This window comes from Notechis scutatus, chromosome 2 (genome assembly GCF_049901735.1).
Source record: "Notechis scutatus isolate UNSWTSFEM ecotype Mainland chromosome 2, rNotScu1.2, whole genome shotgun sequence".
NCBI lineage: Eukaryota > Metazoa > Chordata > Lepidosauria > Squamata > Elapidae > Notechis > Notechis scutatus.
The window spans coordinates 268,264,343-268,285,772 of record NC_142010.1 but is presented as its reverse complement, the minus strand read 5'-3'; the positions used below and the strand labels follow the sequence as shown (position 1 = coordinate 268,285,772).

The 21,430-nt window shown below is 46.8% G+C and overlaps 3 protein-coding genes and 1 pseudogene across 4 annotated transcripts; 3 read left to right on the top strand and 1 right to left on the bottom strand.

Moving 5' to 3' along the window:
* The first annotated feature begins 487 nt into the window (after positions 1–487).
* On the top strand, positions 488–1,015 carry LOC113423548 (FANCD2 opposite strand protein-like). Its single transcript, XM_026684997.1, has one exon. It carries the CDS (start codon positions 488–490, stop codon positions 1,013–1,015), a length of 528 nt encoding a protein of 175 aa, XP_026540782.1.
* A 1,313-nt stretch (positions 1,016–2,328) lies between these two features.
* Positions 2,329–3,233, top strand: LOC113423539 (protein CFDP2 pseudogene; annotated as a pseudogene).
* A 2,452-nt stretch (positions 3,234–5,685) lies between these two features.
* Positions 5,686–6,708, top strand: MRPL17 (mitochondrial ribosomal protein L17). The gene is made up of 3 exons (XM_026684961.2): positions 5,686–5,883; positions 5,978–6,046; positions 6,148–6,708. Exons 1-3 carry the CDS (start codon positions 5,863–5,865, stop codon positions 6,388–6,390), a joined length of 333 nt encoding a protein of 110 aa, XP_026540746.2. The 5' UTR covers positions 5,686–5,862; the 3' UTR covers positions 6,391–6,708.
* Positions 6,709–9,226: 2,518 nt separating this feature from the next.
* Positions 9,227–18,529, bottom strand: ARHGEF39 (Rho guanine nucleotide exchange factor 39). 2 transcript variants are annotated; one of them, XM_026684962.2, is made up of 9 exons: positions 18,218–18,529; positions 16,916–17,010; positions 13,918–14,038; positions 13,523–13,641; positions 13,205–13,275; positions 12,887–13,015; positions 11,365–11,594; positions 11,076–11,164; positions 9,227–10,249 (listed from the first exon to the last, which is right to left on the bottom strand). In XM_026684962.2, exons 1-9 carry the CDS (start codon positions 18,344–18,346, stop codon positions 10,204–10,206), a joined length of 1,029 nt encoding a protein of 342 aa, XP_026540747.1. In that variant the 5' UTR covers positions 18,347–18,529; the 3' UTR covers positions 9,227–10,203. The 2 variants fall into 2 exon arrangements, with proteins under 2 accessions (XP_026540747.1, XP_087814926.1); XM_087958800.1 differs by having other exon boundaries at positions 13,894–14,038; positions 18,218–18,523.
* Between the last annotated feature and the right edge of the window lie 2,901 nt (positions 18,530–21,430).

Sequence of the window (21,430 nt, the reverse complement as noted above, 5' to 3'; positions counted from 1 at the left end):
AATTAGTGAGATCTCTTTTTCTGCCTCTTCCTAACAAATTATTCCTAACCATAGCAAAATAGTACAAGCAACTTCTTTAACAGAAGCAAAGAGAAAAGGTTAGATTGATTTGTGTCAATATGTCCTTTCAGTAGGAAAGTGACTATATGGTTTGATCCTCTCTGATTTCTTTCTCCGTTTTCTTCTTCAAAAGGAAGCTTTTGTCACTGTCTTTTATATCCTTACAGCAGAATATTTTCAGTCTGCCCACATTACTTTGGTTAAAGATTTACAATTTCAACAGTGTCCTTAAGTTTCTAATCAGGATCCTTCTGTGCCATCGGCAGCACAGAACAAAAGCTGGCAGAGGTGCTTCCGGAATGTTGAATCAATCACAAAGTTCTAAGCTGTCCATGCTCAGAAAGAGTTGCCAAGGGTACCAATTAGTATAAAGACGGCCCGAGAGTAAGGGGTAACACGGGGCAAGAGTTACTCCGTGGCCTTGACCATGGATGGGGGTTACCAGCTGTGGGCACCTTGGTCTCCACTAGATGAATCTCTGCAATGGCTGAGGGGCACCTTCCCCAGGCCAGGGGCTTCCAAGCCTCTCTTTCGAGGAAGGCGGAGCCCGGCTGCTGCAGATTTAGAAGTGCAGCTTTGTTTCCAGGGCCTGAGCCTGGTCCTGGAGTCTCGTGCGAAGATGGGAGCAGGGCAACCGCAGCCCCCGGGAGCAGCTGGGGAGACAAGAGGGCATAGTGGGTCTGTGCGGAAACCCCAGGCCGTGCGTCTCACAGGGATTGATTCGGTATTTGGACAACTTGTGACAGTACAGCCCCCACGCTGGAGTGGCTCCCTCAGAGTATCCGAGCATTCAGCCTTCCGTCAAGTCGTAAGCGCCCACCAGCGCTGGCCCCGAGGGCTCCGGGAGCCTCAAGTGCGCATGGCCATGGCTATATGCCGTCAAATGCTGCGTGCCATGCTCCTGCTCTATGCTGCCTACAAGAGGTGTGCCTTCACATTGCAACATTCCCACTGAGGGCCCGTCGGCCGAGGGCCAAAGGAAGCCAACCCTTGCTGCAACCAAGGGAATCTCCTTCCCTCAGTTACATCCTCTTTGAGATCTATGTGCTTCCAACTCTTGAGAAGTCTATTTCAATCGACTAAACATCTCCCGCTGATTGGGGATACCCAGAGAACATCTACAGGTGAACTGCAATTTGGCAATGTAATCATTATTATATTACATTATTGTATATGAAAGACATTTCAAGTAAACAGTATCATTGAAGGAAATATTTTTGAAACTCCAAGGTTTTACATATCCCCTTTGAGAAACAAGTCACACATTTGCACATGGTGAAGAACATTCACTCAGACAAACTGAGATAATTGGACTTCTAGGTGGGATGAACATGAAGTTGAAGAACATTTTTAATACTAGAAAGAATATTTAAGCAAATGTCAACATAAAAACCATTAAGGTACTAAAGAACAAGATTGAGAAATAAATCTTTTTGAAATCTATTAATTCACCAGGATTAGAGACTAAATGGCAAGAGTAGGGATGTATGCGGGTATTCTAAAAGAAGCTGTATTAATTACTAAATAAAATGAGCATCTCAACCACATTTGAACATCACACTTCCTAAACTGAACAATGCTTACTGCATTAATACACTATGGTTAGTAAATAAGCCTGAGGCAGTGATTTAAACAAATGTTATACTTTGTTCTCCCCTTTGTGGATTACTGCCTTGACGTGGTGCAGGGGCTTGTGTAACTCAATGAAGCTATGAGCTATGCCGTGTAGGGCTACCCAAGACAGACAGGTCACAACAGAGAGTTCTGACAAAATGTGATCCACTGGAGAAGGAAATGGCAACCCACTTCAGTATCTTTGCCATGAAAACCCCATGGGCAGTTGCGGCTTTGCTCCGCATTTGGAAGGCTGCCCACTGGGTGGTCGAATGCATCAAGAAAGACACCAACGCAGGTTCTATCTTGGATGAGCTGCCCCGATCACAAGTTCGGGAAGCTCTTTTATTAAAAAACACACAGTGATACGTTACAAGCAGTGAATTCTATCCAATCATTAAGTTACATGAGAAGGAATATTAGTGCACACACAGTAATATCCAATTAAAGTGCATGGTAGTGTGAAAGGTGCAAGGTAACAAATCAGCGCCTGCATTACAGTTATCCGCCCATGATGACGTGTTTGTTGATTGGTGATCTCTGTTCCTGGTACGCTTTCAGCCTACGTGAGGCCTAGAGGCCTTGAGGCCTGGTATGTACCGAAACTATAGAAACTAATTTATTACTGCAGGCAGTACCAAAAGGCAAAAAGATATGGTGCTGGACGATGAGCCCCTCAGGTTGGAAGGTGTCCAATATGTTACTGGGGAAGAGCAAAGGGCTAGTACTAGTAGCGCAGAAAGAGTGAAGCGACTGGGCCAAAGCCGAAAGGACGCTCAGCTATGGATGCACCTGGTGATGAAAGGAAAGTCTGATGCTGTAAAGATCTGCTATGTGAGATCCGTGAATCAAGGCAAGCTGGACGTGGTCAAACAAGATGACAAGACTGAACATCGACATCTTAGGAATCGGTGAACTAAAATGGACAGGAATGGGTGAATTTAATTCAGATGACCATCAGGTATACTACTGCGGGAGAGAATCCCTCAGAAGAAATGGAGTAGCATTCATAGTCAATAAAGGAGTAGGAAAAACAATACTAGGATACAATCCCCAAAATGACAGAATGATGTCAGTTCGAATCTAAGGCAAACCAATATCACAGTAGTCCAAGTCTATGCCCCAGCCACTGGTGCTGAAGAGGATAATATTGACCCGTTCTCTGAAGCCCTACAGCACCTTATAGAATTAACACCAAAAAACGATGTCTTTATCATCATGGGGGGTTGGAATGCTAAAGTAAGATAACTGGAATAAGTTTGGCCTTGGAGTACAAAATGAAGCAGGGCACAGGCTAATAGAATTTTGTCAAGATAATATGATGGTCATAGCAAACACTCTTTTCCAACAACCCAAGAGACGGCTCTACACTTCGGCATCACCAGACGATCAACACAGAAATCAGACTGATTGTGTGCCAAAGATAGAGAAGCTCTCCACAATCAGTAAAAACAAGACCAGGCACTGACGGTGACTCAGATCATGAGCTGCTCATTGCAAAATGTAGGCTTCAATTGAAGAAAGTAGGGAAAAGCATAGGCCACACAGGTATGAACTAAATCATATCCTTGAGGAATATACAATAAGAGGTGACAAATAGATTTAAGGAATTAGATCTGATAGACAGAGTGCCCGAAGAACTATGGACGGAGGTTTGCAACATTATACAAGAGGTAGCAACTAAAACCAGCCCAAATGAATGCAGAATTCCGGAGAATAGCTTGAAGAGATAAAGGACCAAAATGGCAGGGACCTAACAGAAGCAGAAGAGATTAAGAAGAGGTGGCAAAATTACACAGAAGAACTATACAAGAACAAGGTTAATGTCCCTGATAACCATGATGGGGTGGTCACTGACCTCAAGCCAGACATCCTAGAATGTGAAGTGAAATGGGCATTAAGAAATCTGAGCAACAGCAAAGCTAGTAGAGGTGACAGTATTCCAGCTGAGTTATTCAAAATCTTAAAAGATGATGCAATAAAAGGGCTACACTCAATTTGCCAGCAAATTTGGAAAATCAATAGTGGCCACAGGATTGGAAAAAGTCAGTTTACATTCCAATTCCAAAGAAAGGCAATGCCAAAGAATGTTCAAATTATCACACCATTGCACTCATTTCACATGCTAGTAAAGTTATACTTAAAATCCTACAAGCTAGACTCCAGCAATATGTGGATCGAGAACTACCAGAAGTACAGGCAGGTTTCGAAAAGGAAGAGGAATTGCCAACATACGATGGATCATGGAGAAAGCTAGGGAGTTCCAGAAAAACATCTACTTCTGCTTCATTGACTATGCTAAAGCCTTTGATTGTGTGGATCACAACAAATTGTGCCAAATCCTTAAAGAGGTGGGAGTACCAAACCATCTTATTTGTGTCTTGAGAAAGCTATATGCAGGTCAAGAAGCAACAGTGAGAACTGGAAATGGAATCACTGATCGGTTCAACATTGAGAAAGGAGTCCAGCAAGGCTGTACATTGTTGCCCCGCCTATTTAACTTATATGCAGAACACATCATGAGGAATTAAAATTGCCAGGAGAGATAACAACCTCAGATATGCAGATGATACCACTCTAATGGCAGAAAGTGAAGAGGAACTAAAGGGCCTCTTGATGCAGGTGAAGGAGGAGAGTACAAAAGTTGGTTTGAAACTCAACATTAAGAAAACTAAGATCATGGCATCCGGCCCTCTCAGTTCCTGGCAAATAGATAAGAAATGGAGGTAGTGACAGATTTTATTCTCCTAGTCTCCAAGATCACCGCAGATGGGAACTGCAGCCAAGAAATTAAAAGAGGCTTGCTTCTGGGGAGGAAAGCTATGGCAAATCTGACAGCATACTAAAATGCAGAGATATCACCCTGCCAACGAAAGTGCGTATATAATTAAGGCTTTGGTTTTCCCAGCTGCAATATATGGCTGTGAAAGTTGGACCATAAGAAAGGCTGGGAGCCAAAGAATGGAGGGCTTTGAACTGTGGTGCTGGAGAAGACTCCTGCGAGTCCTTTGGACTGCAAGGCGATCCAAGCGGTCAGTCCTAGAGGAGATCAACCCTGACTGCTCTTTAGAAGGCCAGAACCTGAAGAGGAAACTCAAAGACTTTGGCCACCTCATGAGAAGGAAGGACTCACTGGAGAAGAGCTGAATGCTAGGGACGATTGAGGGCAAAAGAAGAAGGGGACGGCAGAGAATGGTCGACACGACTTCGCAACTAACAACACTTTGTTTTCAACAGATGAAGATACTTAAACAGACATGATTCTGATAGGTTAAAGAAGTCCAAATGCTCAGCCCCCCCACCTATTGGTGTGAGTGCCTGACCTTTATGAACAGCTCCCAATTTAATATATCTATATATCTGAAACACCAATATTCAGCAGGTACCAGCAGTGAAATGTGAGAAGCTTACATTTTAAAATAAACATTTTATGTTATTTTGATACTTCTACCAACTTTCAAATACACATTTTTAAACAATACATTAATATGGGGGAGATAAACCTTTCACTCGTCTCCAAAATCATTGTTACTGCTTTCAATATTATGCCAAAAATTTCAATTTCTGCATGAAATGGTGACAGAATTCCTCCTTGTTATTCTAAGACAAAAAATGGGTTATTGAGATTTCTGTAGATTTTAGTAGCAGAAGCGGCGCGTTCCTCCCAAGTGAAACGGAGGCTACGTTCAGAATGGACCGGGCCGATTTGAGCATTCAGAGGCTGATGCGAGGCGGGTTCAAGACCTCCCCGGAGGCTCCGGCCAAGCTGTCCTCGGTCAGAGCGGCGTCCCGAAACGGCTCCGGGCGGGACGGCAAGAGAAGCCCCCGCTGCCCCGCTGCCATTCTTGCCGGCAGCCATCCCGCCCCCACCCCGAAGCACTCTCGGAGGGGCAGGCAAGGCGGAGAAGGCGGGACGGGCCCTTTCAAAGGCCGATCGCCCCGCCCCCTCCCCGGTTGCTCGGCTACCGCGCCGTCGCCCCGCCCCTCAAACGGCCCTTCCGCCCTGCCCGCGGCGGCTTCCGGCGGCGATCCGGCCATGAGGTTGACGGCGGCGCTCGGCATCTCCACGGGCGGCTGCGGCGGCGGATCGGGCTCGGGCCGCGCTCGCGCCTCGACCTGCTGCGGAATCTCGTGACGAAACTGGTGCGCCACGAGAGGATCGAGACCACGCGCGTCCGCGCCGACGAGATGCGCTTCTACGCCGAGCACGTGAGTGGGGGAGACGGGCGGGAGGCGTCCCGGGGACCGAGGACCATCACCCCTCCCTCACCTGCCCCCCTCCGGTGTCGTTTTTGCCCCGCAGTTGATCGAACACGCCAAGCGCGGCGACGCGGACCCGCAGGCCATGCGCCTGGCCGACTTCTGGCTGACGGTGAGCGGCGGGGCGGGGCGGGGGGATCCGGGGGCGGGGGGGTCGCGGGCGAAGGCGCGGGACTGACCGCTGCTGCCGTCGCCGCCGCCGCCGCCTTGCAGGAGAAGGACCTGATACACAAGCTCTTCCAAGTGCTGGCGCCCCGCTTCGCTCCCCACCAGGGCGGCTACACGCGGATGGTGCGGATCCCCAAGAACGACAACCTGGACCGGGCCGAGAGGGCGGTGATCGAGTACAAGGGCAACCCGCTGCCGCCGCTGCCGCTGCCCCGCCGGGACGGCGAGAAGACGCTGGTCAACCAGCTGCTGAAGGGCTACCGGGAGGAGCGGGGCACGGCCGTGTGACGGAGGCCCGAGAGCCGCCGCCTCCTCCACCCACCCAACCCCGGTCAATAAAGGCCTCTCTCGGGGCGTCCTGCTTGTTGTCTGGGGCGGGAGAGGGGGAGAGGAGAGGAAGAGGAGGCAGCGCTTCTCTCCCAGCAACTGAGCCTGGAGAGGCCAGGGGTGGAAGTCTTTGCTAAGAACAGTGGTTCTACACACATGCCACCTCTCCATTATATGGGTATCCATTGTGAGAACCAGAATTTTTTTCCTTCACTACTGTAGAAAGTTAGCACCCACCCCTCTCCTAGAGGAATGAAATATTTTGAGAAATATTAAAAAGGCAGAATATTATATTTCCCTGGATGAGTAATGTAGAAACATGCTCTTGGAAAGCAGGCCCCACCATCCTTAAATAGCCCACAGCACTTAAGAGATAAAGAGATAGGTAGCAGTTCCCTGCATCAGGGTCTGAACAAAGGTAGGATTAGCCCTTGGACACAATAGGAATTGGCCAACAAGCCCCTTCATTGTGTCAGCCAAACTTCAACCAAGTTTAGCTCAGACAAACTCCTGGGATTTATACATAGAAGGCAATAGAATACATGTTCTTGCACAGGAAAAGGAAATTCCAGTGCAAAGCCCAAGAGAAGGTATAAAAACCCCTCACTCTGTACTGCATGTGGTCAGGTGGTCAGAATAACATGTGCTTGGTGGTTGTGCTTCATCAATAAGTAGACCCCCTTTTCAATCAGCCTCCAGCCTTCGTTTTGTCTCCAGTGCCTTTCTCCCAGCTTGGAACTGAACCAGATGGATATTTCTTCCAACACGAGAGTATTGATGTCTTTGTGGAGGGTTCCTTTCTCCTCTGTGCATCACATATTTCAATTAAGTTATTTGCCTCTTGGTTAAGTGTTATTGTGACCAAAGCCTGGCTCTCCTAAAAGAATAACTTGGAAGATACAAGGTGTTTATTAAGCAAACAAATAGCTACACTCAGCTCTAAGCTTGCTGAGCAGTCCTGACGAAAAGCAGAGTCACAGTATATATCTTTTGGTATGATACGTTACAAAGGTAAGCCAAAGGCAGACGCTAAATTACAGCATGATGTTGGAATGATTTTGATAAACCCACCTGGATGATTTTATTTTCCTGCTATGGCCAGGGAATATAAGCAATTCAGTTTATTGGGCCATCTATTCCTGATTTTCCTCCTGGTGCCATTCAGGGTCAATTCAGCCAGTTGTGAATGCTTTAATACAGGGGTGTCAAACTTGCAGTGTCACATGATGAATCGGGACTTTTCCCCACTTTGCTAAACAAGGTATGGGCCTAGCTAGCCTGTGATGCCTTCAGCCCACAGGCTGGGAGTTTGACAGCCCTGCTTTAATACAAGGTGCTTTAAGCAGTTCAGGTGTGTTTGGAGTGGAGTGGGGTTTCACGTGTGGCAATGAATGCTTTGTGCGGGCTGCCTTTTGCCACCTTTTAAGGTCCTTCTCAAGCTCTTCATAATCACTTCAGTGTTTCACAATCAGAATAGCTTTTTCCTTAAGACAAAAAACACCTGTCCTAACACTTCTGATTTCTATTCTTTGCTTTCTGTTTTTAAATGAGTTAATTCATAAAAGGACTGGTCATCTTATCTCACTATCATGAAGTTTAGAAGAGCCTTTGATGAGGACTTGGTCAAAGGGTTTTCGAGAGTCATGTCACATTGGTTACCCTTACCAGACCCTCTGGTACTGTTGTTTGAAGAACAAGGTGTGAATTTTTCCTAGGTCATCTGTTTCTCATTAAACAATTTTTCTTGGATGCCATCAAACTTGGTAATTCATACCTTTGGTACTTTGTCACCTCTCTGATAAAGTCAATTTTGAAGAAAAATCAGTGCCAAGAATTAAATTTGTCTACAATCTCCATAACATCCTTGAGGATCCCTTTCACTGCACTTAATCTGCTGTATTGTGTGTTTCAAATATATTAAATATTTTCAGTTGTTCCCCATCCAATTTTCCTTAAAATTAATATAATTATAACATTTTAATATTTGTTCATACATTTAGTTTATATGGCTACCTAGAGTCACTTAGGTAAGGCTGGAAGCCATACAAAATATTCTGTGGGAAAAACATGAAATATTGAATGTATGGAATATCTAATTTTTTTTGTGGTGTGATTTTTAAAAGCATATTACTTGAAGCAGCATAGGCTTTGATAACACAAGAGTGGAATTCTATGCCCATGCTCATGTTTGGCGAAGCAAATTGGACGAAACCTTTGTTCTTACTAATTACTTTTTGTTTTTGGAATGGTCAGACTCTGGCTTAAGCAGCTTGGCAAAGAGAGAGTGGCTGGAATGGTGCCTGGATGGTCTTAAGGCAAGTGACCTCTTCAATAGAATTTACTAAGGGGAAGGACTGTTAATTCCTCACACAGAGGAAGAATGGGTGAAGGATACATTACCTCAAAGCAGGATGAACGCTATTCTCTCCTATTGAACCAGTATAAAACACCAGAAGGTGTTTTGTGATTTTCCTCAAGTTTCTCTGTAGTTCCAGGATCCCTCTACAGAGATGCACACGTGTGTACACACACACGCGCAAACCATTTAGGATGCCTGTCCGCTGTCCTCCACATGTTGCTATGACAAATAGCAACAACTGCTGTGGAAAATGCACTAAGTACTAAAATCTGCTGAATTTAATGTTAGATTTCTTCTTGGCTATTTCCTCATATTATCTCTTCTTAAGAAGTACAGTAACCTACAAATGATTATATTATTAGACTGTCTTTGAGTCATCTCTAGCATTTCTTAAAGCAAGTATCCATTTAGGAAAGGATAATTTTCCATATTGCAACATTTTAGAGTAAAAATATATTCAGAAAACTTTTATTCCTTGGACAGTCATAGAATTGTGTTTTCCCTACCCATCCTCCAGCAGTTTTTGGTATTGCTGCAGGCAGTCCCAACCTACACGTTGCAGAATAAGATGCATTTGAAAAATAAGTGTTACATGATTTGCATCCACTCATTTTAGGTGCAATTGGCAAACTTATTGTAGAAATTGTTTTGCTACGATAAATTGTAATGAAGTTGTTAAAAAGCCACCACGAACTGCTCCTTCCCTAAAAAATAGAATCCATTATCTGAAATTTGAGGAACGGGAAGATCTCCCCACTCACATTCCACTATTAGCAACAAAGATTCAAAATTGATCAGTGTTATTAATATCTGTTGAGAATAGGATTACATGTCTACATTCGGGGTTCTGGCTGCATAGAAGTCATGCTGCAGAATTTGAAAATGCCTAAAGCAGCAGTTTGCCCTGGTTGTACTGGTGGCATTGGATTATAGAGTGGCTCCCAAGCATGCAGTCCCAAGGACCTGCCCGTGTTTTTAAAACCCGAGTTCCAGCCCAAAAGCTTTCCTGTCTTGGCAGGCAAAACTAATCTCGCAATAGAATTCACAAGGAAAAACTACCACCGTTCATAGCCATTAAAAGAAAACAAGATTTTTACATATCCCATTGTGCAAGATCTGTGGGTATGAAAAATAGTTTGCGTAGAATCCATCCTGCGGTGCCATATGAGAGTTGCTGAGGAGGCTACCCCATGGCCAGGGGGCTCCCGGTCTCTAGGCTCAAGGAGTGTGGCTGTTCTGGAGCGGGGCAGCAGCCTCTGAGCATTCCGCTTCTCTGGATGGAAGGAACAGGGAACGAAACCGAGGACAGAGCCGCGTTAGGGTTAGGCCTGGAGTTGGGTGTCCAAAGGAGGGTGGCGCTAATGTCTGCAGGTTGGCAGATTGCATCAGGCTGTTTCCTGCAGAGTCCAGCTGGCTCACTCAGCCTTCTGAGCAGGTGGGCTGCCACAGACTTGAAGCTCTCTGTAACAAGAGAGAAACAATCTTTCCACGGCCATCACTGAGACCAGAATTTCCGTCCCTAAGTCATAGAGTGCACTTACTTTGCTTTGCGATGACAATCTAGGCAGTCCCAGATGCAATTATTAGTGAGGCAACTTCCTGCCAGGTTCCACAATCAAGTCACTGGGGAAGCCAGCAGGAAGGTGCAAGTCCCAAGCGCTGCCAAGTGGAGGAGGGAGCAAGAGATGTGGGGAGGGTGTGCAAGGCCTCAGCCTCTGAAGCTGAAAATGCTGCATGGATTTTGGCATGGATCTTTTTCAGCCAGAGATCAGAGGGAGTCCTCTGGCAATTGGCTGCAACTTGCAAGCTTCCCTGCCAGCCTCTCCACTGATTTTGTGGCAAAGCCAGCAAGAAACACTGCAAATGATGATCGCAGGGGGCTTGGCAATTGGCTGTAAATGTAAATGGGATGCCAAATGCCCAGGTCCCAATATCACATGACCGCGATGAGGGTCTGCATCAGCTGAAACTTCAGTAAGTCTATTCAGCACCATTGTAACTTTGAACAGAATGAAAGGCTGTTGAGGGCTACCTCTCATGCCTTTCCTTTGAACCAAAGCACTGTCTCTGGGTCTGCTCAGCGAGAGACCATTATGGGCAGAAATTGAGTCAGTGGCTGTAGTGGAAGAGTTGACCAGGGAAGCCCCGGACTCACATACAGCTGCACTGTTATACTTACAATGCGGCCGCTGCCTCAGCCTAATTAACCCCTGCTGGGTTGTGATAAATGATTCCTTAAATATTATTCTGAGCACTTTAGAGAAAAAGTAGGAGGGATGTAGCCTACCTTATAGCCACCACCAGATTCTGGTGCCATTTGGCAAAGTCGTCCTGATCGCAAGACATTAATAGTAGTTTTTTTTGTGGGAAAGAGAGCTGAAAAGAGAGAAAGAAGGACAGGAAATGCTGTGTGGCCAAAAGAAAAGAGTTTCCAATTCATCCATTCCAAAGTCCCTGGCTAGAGAGTCATCGATGCCTGCTGCCCCTTCTTAGCATTAGCCATAGTTGTGCCTCCCATATTACCCAGTCATGGGTTTCAAGGGAGAGGAGTGGGGGGGGGGGGGAAGAGCACTTACACTGAGCAGCCCTCCTTGGCTCTGGGTGTGACCAAAGACCTTCTCCACAACACAGTGACTGAGAGGGTAAATGGCCTGGCAAGCAAACTTGTGTGACTTCCAAGGATGGAGCGAGTGGCAAGGCTTGGTTAACAACAAGATATCAGAGAAAAGGAAACACCTCCTGCGCTGCATCTCCTTCCCCTTGGAGGGGACCTCCATCAGCCAACCTTCCTGGAGATACCAGCGCCCTGCATGGAAAAAGAACAGAAACCCAGGAACTTATTAAGCAAGCTCTGAAACCATCTGAGGCCCATCCAGGACTCCAGGAGTGGTTTCTCTGGGAAAGGCAGAGGGATTAACGACAACGATTGCTGAGGCAAGCCACTGGCACGTAATTCCAAAACTGAGCTGCTGACTTCAAAAAATACTCTGATGGAGCATTTCCAAGTGATAGCTGGATTCCTAACATGTCAAAGAGATTTACTTTAGACTCCTCAGCTGCGAGGAGAGCAGGGTGGCAAAAAGAACCCTTGAGAGCTGCATGTATCAAGGCTTTCTGTTTCTGAAAGTCCAAGCCAGCACCTTATTACTACTAAATTTATCCACTAATCTGATATAGCATTTTGTACTCATTGGATTTCCCAGCCCCCATCTATGTTTGGCAGGTAATATTGCAACTGGCACATTAACTAAGAGCAGGTAGCAGTTTCCCAACCCCCTGAACTGAACCAGGGAGCCCCCCACACTCTGGTGGGAGCTCTAAATCCAGAGCGGTTATCCCCACTAGTGGCAGCACATAGGTCTAGCTCTGCTTTCAAAGGTGTCTCTGTAACAGCTTTCCCCTGTTGATTGGGGAGGGGGATCCTAGGGCGAGTCGGTGAAGATGAACTTGGCTCAACTGGGCTTCTCCACCTGCTTTACAACAGTCACAGAGTGAGGCCATTCTTTACTTTGCTCCTCTCTAAATCATCATTTCATTGGATAAACATTTATGAAACAACATGCCTTGTTCATTGGTGCACCGGTCACTCGAAAGCCCTCTGAAGGTCAAAAGCTTGTGCAGTTGATTGCGTGCCTGGTTGGGCTGATAGGTTTCCCCACCTGGTATGCCTGTACTTTAAACAGTCCTCATACCACCACCCACCCACCCCAACTGAGTCAGACTTGTTAGTTTAAAAAAAGGATTAGCATGTTTCTTCTTTATCAGTTGGTAATGATATTGATTTTTTTTGGGTGTGTGCCTTCAAATCAGTGTTGACTTCTGGCAACTGCCTGGAGAAGTCCCTGCAACTTTCTTGGCAAAAATTCAGAAATGGTTTGCCCACCTTCTCCTTCCTAGGACTGAGAAAGAAGGACCAGCCCAAGGATACCCAGCTGGCTTTGTGTCTAAGGTCTAGAATTCATGGTCTCCTGGTTTCTAGCCTGATCCTTACATTGTAGCATTAATTGCTGGTTTTATTCTATGTCTGATCTGTGTTTAGTCATAGCCCCATCATGATGGTCTAGAATGAGGGCTTGACCACCAAAACAGAGGCCTCACCTGGAGCCAGCACTTGGGCCTTCCGTCCCTTGAGCTGTTTCTGAATCCGTCTCATCATCAACAGGTTCTCATGGACACGAGCAATTTCCTGGACTCGGCGCAGGACCTCCAAGACAGACCTCAGGGACCCTGCAAGTGACAGCATGTCACCCAAGAGCAACGTCACCTGTTCCCCTACCTGGGTAACTGGGGGGAAAGCCACCCCTACAAAGTTCTATCAGGCAGGAATTGGGGGGTGTCTCTGCTGTTGTGATGAAGAGCTGAACAGCTGAAGGTAAACATTTAGGAGTGTATTGCAGGGCTTAGTTAGAATCTTACCTTGGAATTGGTCAAATCCAGAGCTCTCTGGGGGAGTCTGCTCCACCAAATCTTGCAGCAGGTGCCTATACCTACAAAACAGATATCAGAGGTGAAGGAGATCTAAGCAATCGCCTCTCAACTGCACATCAGAGATCCCAGCCTGCGCCACCACACACACACACATTCCACCTCCACCCCACTTTGCAAAGCAAGAAGTGAGGCAAAGCTCTTTCGGTCATGGCCCCCAGCAGCCTCTTTTGGGAGCTCAGGGAGGAGTGGCAGGTGCAGTTCGGCTTCCCAGCCAGAGAAGGGAGACTTGGCTCTTCTGCCACTTACTGATGGAGCCTTTGCAGGGGCAGAGGCAGCAGCTCTTCCAGCCGGCAACCTTTAAGCTCTGGACGGGATTCCTGAAGCTTCTTGAAGCGGGAAAAGGCTTTGTTCTTCTTAATCAGTTTCTGCAGATGCAGCCCAGTAAAGGAGAGAAGCAAGTTAGGGTGGCTGGCCAGCAAGTTCTGAGAACAGATCCCCAACCTCATCGCCAGACCAAGATCTTGGCCAAAAGAACAACCCAAGGATGCCCTTGGCTGCCAAAAACAGATAGCTGGAAGAACAAACCAGAGCGGGGAGAGGGGGGGAGGTAGGAGAGGGGGGACGACTGCTGGGCATAAAGAACCACCTCCCCCACCCCCTCTGACCTGTGAAGTCACCTGCAGTAAGCAATAAGGGCACACCTTCAGGATGTTCTGGGCCACTTCCAGATTCTCTGCATAATGGACATAGAACACCAGCTGGTGGCAGAAACTCTCGAGTCCCAATGCAAAATGGCCTCTGGTCAGGTGGAAAAACAGTGTCCTGCAAGCAAAGAGAGGAGCCTTGAAGGAAATGACCAGGGGCCGGTGGCCTTTCTGCACTCGCCTTCTTCCTGGAAAAAACAAGGCCACACAAGCAGCTACCCAACAGCATATGCAAGAACAAAGGGTACAGCATAAAAAGGAGCAGAAACTGTTCAGAGGTCCAACTTCCTCTGCACAATCTGTCCTGCATTTTTGTGAGGCTCTCTGAAGTGACCTGACCAATTACATGTGCCTTTAAAAAAGCCACGTACACCTTTAAGGGCAGAATCTATCAGCTGACAGAATGGCACTTGAGGGGCCTTTGGAGCTCTCTGAGCTTGGCTGTTTTCTTGCAGACATTTCATTATCCAAACTAGGTAACATCAGCACAACACAACTCACAGTGAGGGCAGAAGTCCCTAACCCAGTCTTATTACGCTTTGCAGTCTTATTATGCTTTGTGACCTTGTTGCACAACACGCCGGCCCTGCAAGTCTATCATACTATGGTGACATTAAGTTATTTTCCGTTCAGGAGTCTGACAGCCCACGGGTAGAAACTGCTCTTCAGCCTGTGGGTGCGGCTGGCTATGCTTCTCTATCTCATACCCGATGGCAGGAGTGAAGAAGGGCTGACCGGGATGTGGGTCATCCCGGAGGATTTTCCCCTCTTCTAAGGCAGTGAGCCCTAACGAGGTCATCTAGTGGTATCAGGGAACAGCCCGCAATGTTTTGTGCTGTGTTCACCACCCTCTGTAATGTCTTTCTATCCATGGCTGTCAAGCCAGCATACCACACCATGATGCAATATGTGAGGACGCTTTCTATTGTGGACTGGTAAAACGTGGTCATCAGTCGTTGATCCACTTTATTCTTTTGCAAGACCCTATGGAAATGGAGTCTCTGTTGGGTCTTTCTGGCCACCTGGGTTGTGTTGGTTTTCCAGGTGAGATCTTCGCTGAGGTAGACTCCCAGGAATTTAAAGGAGGAAATTCTCTCCTCACAGCCCCCCTCGATGTAAAGTGGGGTGGGTTCCTCTCTCTTCTTCCAGAAGTCTAACACCATCTCCTTTGTCTTGCTGATGTTTAGGTGCAGGTTGTTTTCTAGGCACCGTGAGGATAATTTTTGAACCTCCCCCATTTTTCGTCTCAATGGAGCTACATCTATATGGAGTATGTAGTGGGGGGGGGGGGGTGTGAGAACTTGCCATGGCCAACTCGCCATGGGACAATGTAACAATGTAACAATTCTATGTGATCATTTAAAATAAATTATTTTAATTTTTGCCATTCACGTTTTATTCTTCCTTTTGCATCCTTTCTTCTAATGATTCTGGCGAGATGGCAATGGCAAGTTGTTCTGCAACAAGTTGGCCATGGCAAGTTGGCTGTGACGAGTTAGCAGGGGTGAATTGACTATGGCAAGTTGGTCATGGCAAGTTGGCCATGGTGAATTGTCATAGACCCGCAATGGGGCACCTCAAAGTTTGGTCTTGGGCCCAGAACTCTTCAACGCCTTTATAAGTGTCTTGATGAGGGGATAGAAAGAGAACTCATCAAATTTGCAGACGACAGCAAGCTGGTGTGTGTGTGTGTGTGTGTGTGTAAATAGCCAACACTTTAGATGATAGAGTCAAGATTCAGAAGGATCTTGGCAGATTTGAGCATTGGGGCCTACCCAACAAGATGCAGTTCACCGGTGAGAAAAGTACGGTCCTGCACTTAGGCAGAAAAACCAGGTGCACAGGTATAGAATGTATCTGGATTGACAGTACAGTAGTAACTGTGAGAGGGATCTAGGTGTCCTGATGGATGATTGCTGAGTCAGCAATGTGCTGCAGCTGCCAAAAAAGCCAGTGTGGTTCTAGCTGCATCAATAGGAAGACCAATGAAGTGACAGTACCGCTCTATACTCTACACTAGTGAGGCCACATTCGGAATTCTTCACCCCGCTCTGTTCAGCATGATACGAAAAGGATGCTGAGGCTCTAGAAAGAGTGCAGAGAAGAGCAACAAAGATGACCAGGGATCTGGAGGCAAAATCATACGATGAACGGCTAAGGGTACTAGGCGTGCTTAGCCTAATGAAAGGGAGACACGACAGCAGTCTTCCAGTACTTAAAGGGCTGCCATGATGGGAAAGGAGGCGTCCGTTTGTTCTCCGTAGCGCCTGAGGGCAGGACTAGAAGCAATGGGTGGAAGCTCATCAGAGGGAGATTCAACCTGGAAATAGAGGTGAATTTCCTGACAGTGGGATCTATCAATGGAGCAGCTTGCTTCCTGGAGGAGTGGAAGTTCCATTGCTGGAGGTCTTCAAGACAAGATTGGACAACCACTTGTCCAGTATGGTTAAGGACTAGCCTTGGACAGGGGTTGGACTAGAACACCTGCAAGGTCCCTTCCAATTCTATGATTCTATGGTTCTATGAAATAGAGCTAACTCCAATCACTGCATGAAGATGTTGTGCTAAGGAATCATGTAATATTGCTAAAATGTGTGTTATTCACACATTTCCAACATAAATTTGAAGTGCCTTTGTACACTCTAGATAATTTCTCTGGTGATTTACACTAACAGCATATCATTTATAAAAATCTATAACATTAGAACATAATGTAAATTTCAATATTTTTGGTCACATCCTTTCCCCATTGTTCCATTCTATATTGTAATCAAAATTTGTAGCTCATTTTATCATACTTTCTGGCATGCAACTTTAGTTTTTCAAGCCATATCCTACACACAGCAACATCCAGATAATACTATGATGGAGCCTGTGAACGCTCACTTCCATCACCCATAGAGTCCAAGGAAGAAGGCCAATGAGAGTGCATTGTCCTCTCTCTCCCCCACCCCATCCGCCATCCCCGGCCACAATGCCACATGGCTGACCTTACCGGCTGGCAGAGCAGATAGACTCCCAGGGTCCAAAGAGAATCTCATGGATGTCTGGCTTCAAGATCCCCTTGGCCTTCAGGGTGACCACAAAATACTGAAAAGGGATATAGGACCATTACTGTCCAGTTGAAGCTGAATACAACATTCCTGTTTTCACTCTTCCTGCAGCATGGAGAAAATCTGGCTCACTGGGCATCTCAAGTTTGGTTCCTTAATACTGCTTTTTAGTCAAAATAGTGCATCTACCTTATCGTTGATGTAAAAAACTATATGCCTCTTGCAAGGTAAAGTTCAGAGAGCCTGTCCTAAATAAAATCACTTGACCAAGTCTGAGCTAAAACTGGGCTTTGCTTATGTTGTGACCTACTAGCCAAAATGTGCTAAGCTAACCAGGAATCTCTTTGGAATGATGAATGTGGCATGGCTAAAGATGGGCTGCTAACTTAGCAGAAACCTCAACCGACCAAAGCCACAATGGGCAGTACAGGACAAATCCATGGGCCCCTATTGGCGATGGTAAGAGCTGAGAGAAGGCTGTAACTCAGAACATGAAGAGTAAATGGTCATGAATTACCAAATGAGAAGCAAGAAATCCAAATAGATATGCGTGTCTGTGAAATTAAGGGAAAATAAAAATATGTAATAGATCTAAAACAAAGAAGCCTGGTTTTGTGAAATTGTGGAAGAAATTCAAAATCCAAGCCATGTTTATCTGTCTTAGCAAAGGAGATTTTAAAGTTAAACTAATAATAGACTAGACCAGCCAGACTACAAAGTAGAAGACTTTATTGGCCAAGTGTGATTGGACACACAAGGAATTCAGTAAAGTGCTGGTTTCAGCTGCTTTACATAAGGGGAAGTGGGCATACATTGGGGGAAAAGGCATCTGTTATGTATTGGTGTAGTTTAGGAGGTTATTCCATGTCCAGAGAATTTGAACAGCTTCCAGTATTAACAAAGATGAGAAATAAGTATCCATTAACTCAATGATGTTCAACCGCTCGCCCCTGTGAGACAGGGTAATCCTACTCGTCCCCTATTCCCCTCCCTCCCGCCCAAGAGGCATGTTTATCAGCTGCCGGAAAAGTCTCCAAAGCCCGGGGGCCGCTGCTCCAAAGGAGACAGGCCCCTTAAACCCGGGCCGCTCTTTCGGCCTCTCTCCTTCCGCGAAGGGCAGAGGCTTGCGGCCGCCACGGCCTTCCCCGCGTCACGCTTGCCCCTCGAATTTTGCCCGATCGCGCCCACGCCCACGCCCACGGGCGCCCAGGGACACGCACGAGGCGCGGGAGCGTCCTCCTCACCGTCGCAACCCCTTCGAGCTGCTCCAGGTATCGCCCTTCGGTCCGGAGCAGCTCCTCCTCCGCTCGGCCGCGGCGCTCCGGCGAGGAGCTGCAGCTGTGCCCGGGGGGGCCAGTAGCGGCGGCGCTCATCCCCGGGAGGGCGGTTTCGTCGCGGCCTCAGCTTTCGACCGGCCGGGAACCCAAAGGAGGGAGAAAGAGCCCGTCCTTGCCTTGCCGCCCTTCTCCGGCAAGGTAGCTGGGTCTGCCCGACCGGCGGCGCCGAGACTCCCGCCTGCGTTCAAACGGCCACCCAGCGCCGCCCCTTCCGGAGTCACGAGGGAGGGAGGGAGGGAGGGAGGCTGGAGAAGAGGCGGGGGGTAGAGGCGGGGCGGAGTTAGAGCGCGCTTTGTAACGTAGGGTCAGCATCTTTCATTTCAGCATTTGCGCTTTTATTAAGATTCAGGGACCGCGGCGTCTCCGTTTGTTTCATTTTGAATTGGCCGTTTTGCACGTCCTTGTTCCACTGGCCTTGAGAGCCGCTTACCCAGGGAAGTGAGGTCAAGTGTCCATTCCCACCTTACAAAGGCATGGCACAACATAGAACAGAACAGAACAGAATAGAATTCTTTATTGGCCAAGTGTGAACGGACACACAAGGAATTTGTTTGGTGCATATGCTCTTACTGTACATAAGAAAAAATAAAATACATTCATCAAGAATCATCAGATACAACACTTAGTGATAGTCATAGGTTACTAATAAGTATCAAATCACACTAGGAAACAAAACAATATAAATTGTAAAGATGCAAGCAACATGGTTATAGTCATAAATGGGAAGAGATAGGTAATAGGAAGGATGAGAATAATAGTAATAAAGTTTTACTAAGTAGTTTGACAGTGTTGTGGGAATTAGTTGTTTAGCAGAGTGGTGGCATTGGGGGAAACTGTCCTTGTGTCTAGTTGTTCTGGTGTGCAGTGCCCTATAGGTAGAAGTTAAAACAATTTATGTCCAGGCTGTGAGGGGTCTGTAAATATTTTCACAATGTATCAATTCAATTATCATGCCATGTTGCCCACAGAGATGGTGTGTGCTGCTCAAGTTTTTATAGAACTGGGTAGCTTTCTGAAGCAAATAAATAAAAAGCTTGTGAACCAGAATACCATAGGCCGATTTGTCAAATGCTTTGTGGAAAACAAGATATGTCTACAGAATTCCCACTATCTACTAAGGAAATTACCTAATCAATAAAGTCTGGCAAATCCATGCTGACTCTTGGTAATTGCTTTATTCTTTAAGGATTATTTGGTTTGTTCCAGTGTGGCTATTCTAATTTTCCATAAGAAAAATCTTGCTTAGCACGTATACCTCTCAGAGCAAAGTTCACTAAACTGACAGGAAAATAACTGACAGGAAGAAGCTAAATTGATAAGATTAACACAGAGGTCTGTGTCAGATAAAGTAAAGACATATTTCACAAAAGCCTGTGAAAGGATGTATATACAAAAGTCTGTCAGATAAGATGTGTATTCTGTAAAGACATGTTTACCGGAAAACTATTAATCAATAACAGCCAAGAAGTTCGTTATTTGTATCACTTGTAGCCTGGTCTAAAAGATAAACTTTGTAACTTCTTTGTCTTTCTGTAAACCCCCTCACCCCCCTCTTTTCAGCATAATAAAAGAGCACAGCGTAGAGCAAGCTAGCCAGCCTAAACATTCCATCTGTCTTAGGCTCAAATGAGGCAATCCCATCTGCCTCAAGCAATGCGCTGTCTCACCTAAAGAAATCTTCCTCTTGTGTTCTTTTTTCTTTTAGCTTTGCAATCACTCTTGCGAGAGTCCCTCAATCACCCTGGCTAGGGTTACGCTGCTTGCCAAACTTCGCCCTTGCGAGGGCTTCTCTCTATCTCACCCTTGCGAGGGTCCCTTTCTGAGAGGAATTCAGCAATCAACCTGAAGATCTAAACAACAGACCGGTTGCTCAACGCAACATTCCAGGGCCTAAGACAAACTCTGTTGTGCTCCCTCACCAGAGGAGGGTGGGGAGTGGGGAGTGGCGGAATGAGTGAAGCACAATGAGTGTATGGCAGCTCCCCCCACCTTCTCTCCTGTAAACCAGACAGGAAACACAACTAGATGGGCTAATTCTACTTTCTTATAAAGTAACAATAGCAGAATCTTGCCAGTCTGGAGATATAAATTTCCCAGCACCACTTTTAACCACCTGATCAACTAGGACAGGTCTTTCCTCTGACTGTTCAGTCATGGAGGGTTTCTGCCTGTCTTGTCTGATTGTTTCGGGGCAACATCTCTTCCCCTTGTGCCCTAAGGTCAACAAGGCATTGTATTACAGCGTATGTCAGGAGCATATACATATAAGTGTACACACAATTTGAGGCGGACTGGGACTTTATTACTCAGGACATGAAAAGAAGGAATGGGGTTCCTCTTATAGCTAGAACAATACAATGAAATTAATGTATCAGTTAATATCAGTTAGGCTTTGTGGAGAAGCCTTTAACATGAAAGGCTAGGCTCTAATCATCCCTAATGTAGAAGAAGAGGCCTTTGATGAGTTTTACGACATCGTTATAATTGGAGACTGGAATGCCAAAATTGGAACCCTTAAAGAGGAAACTCTTCTCTTTGCACCTCAGGCAGACCCAGGCCCTCCCTTACCCACTTGGTAGCTGCAGGCCCAGGCCCCTCCCTCACCCTCTTCTGAACTGCAGACCTGTACGGCTTCCATACAGCTCTCTGACTGCCAAGCCAACAGGTTTCTCCTTTCGCTGGGGCAGGGCGGGGGTACCTGAAGATGGCAGTGGGAAGAAAGGAACACGGCAGCCTCCTGTCTTTCACAGCAGTCTCTGGTCTGGAGCCAGGTGACCCACAAGTCGGGGATACGAGGGTGGAGGAGCGCCCCCCCGTGAGCTTGGCGAGAGGGAAGTGCAGCTGCTGGGGCGGCCCTTGGGGGCTGCAGCGAGCAAGGCTTCTTGGGGAGAAATTGTTCCCAACCCCCGAAGTGGGGAGGGGCTTTCTTGGCTGACAGACAGAGTCTATCGGCCCTCCCCTTTGGCTGCCTGGTCTGTTGAAGGCTGAGCCGCTGCTCGAAGGGAAGGCCAATTTGCGCCCTGCCCGGTCTGCGTTCCAGCATAGAAAGAGACTCGCCCCAAAAGGCGTCAGGGTGGGAGCATGACTCCAGCCCTCCCCGGGAGTCATGCCGCCCTCCCG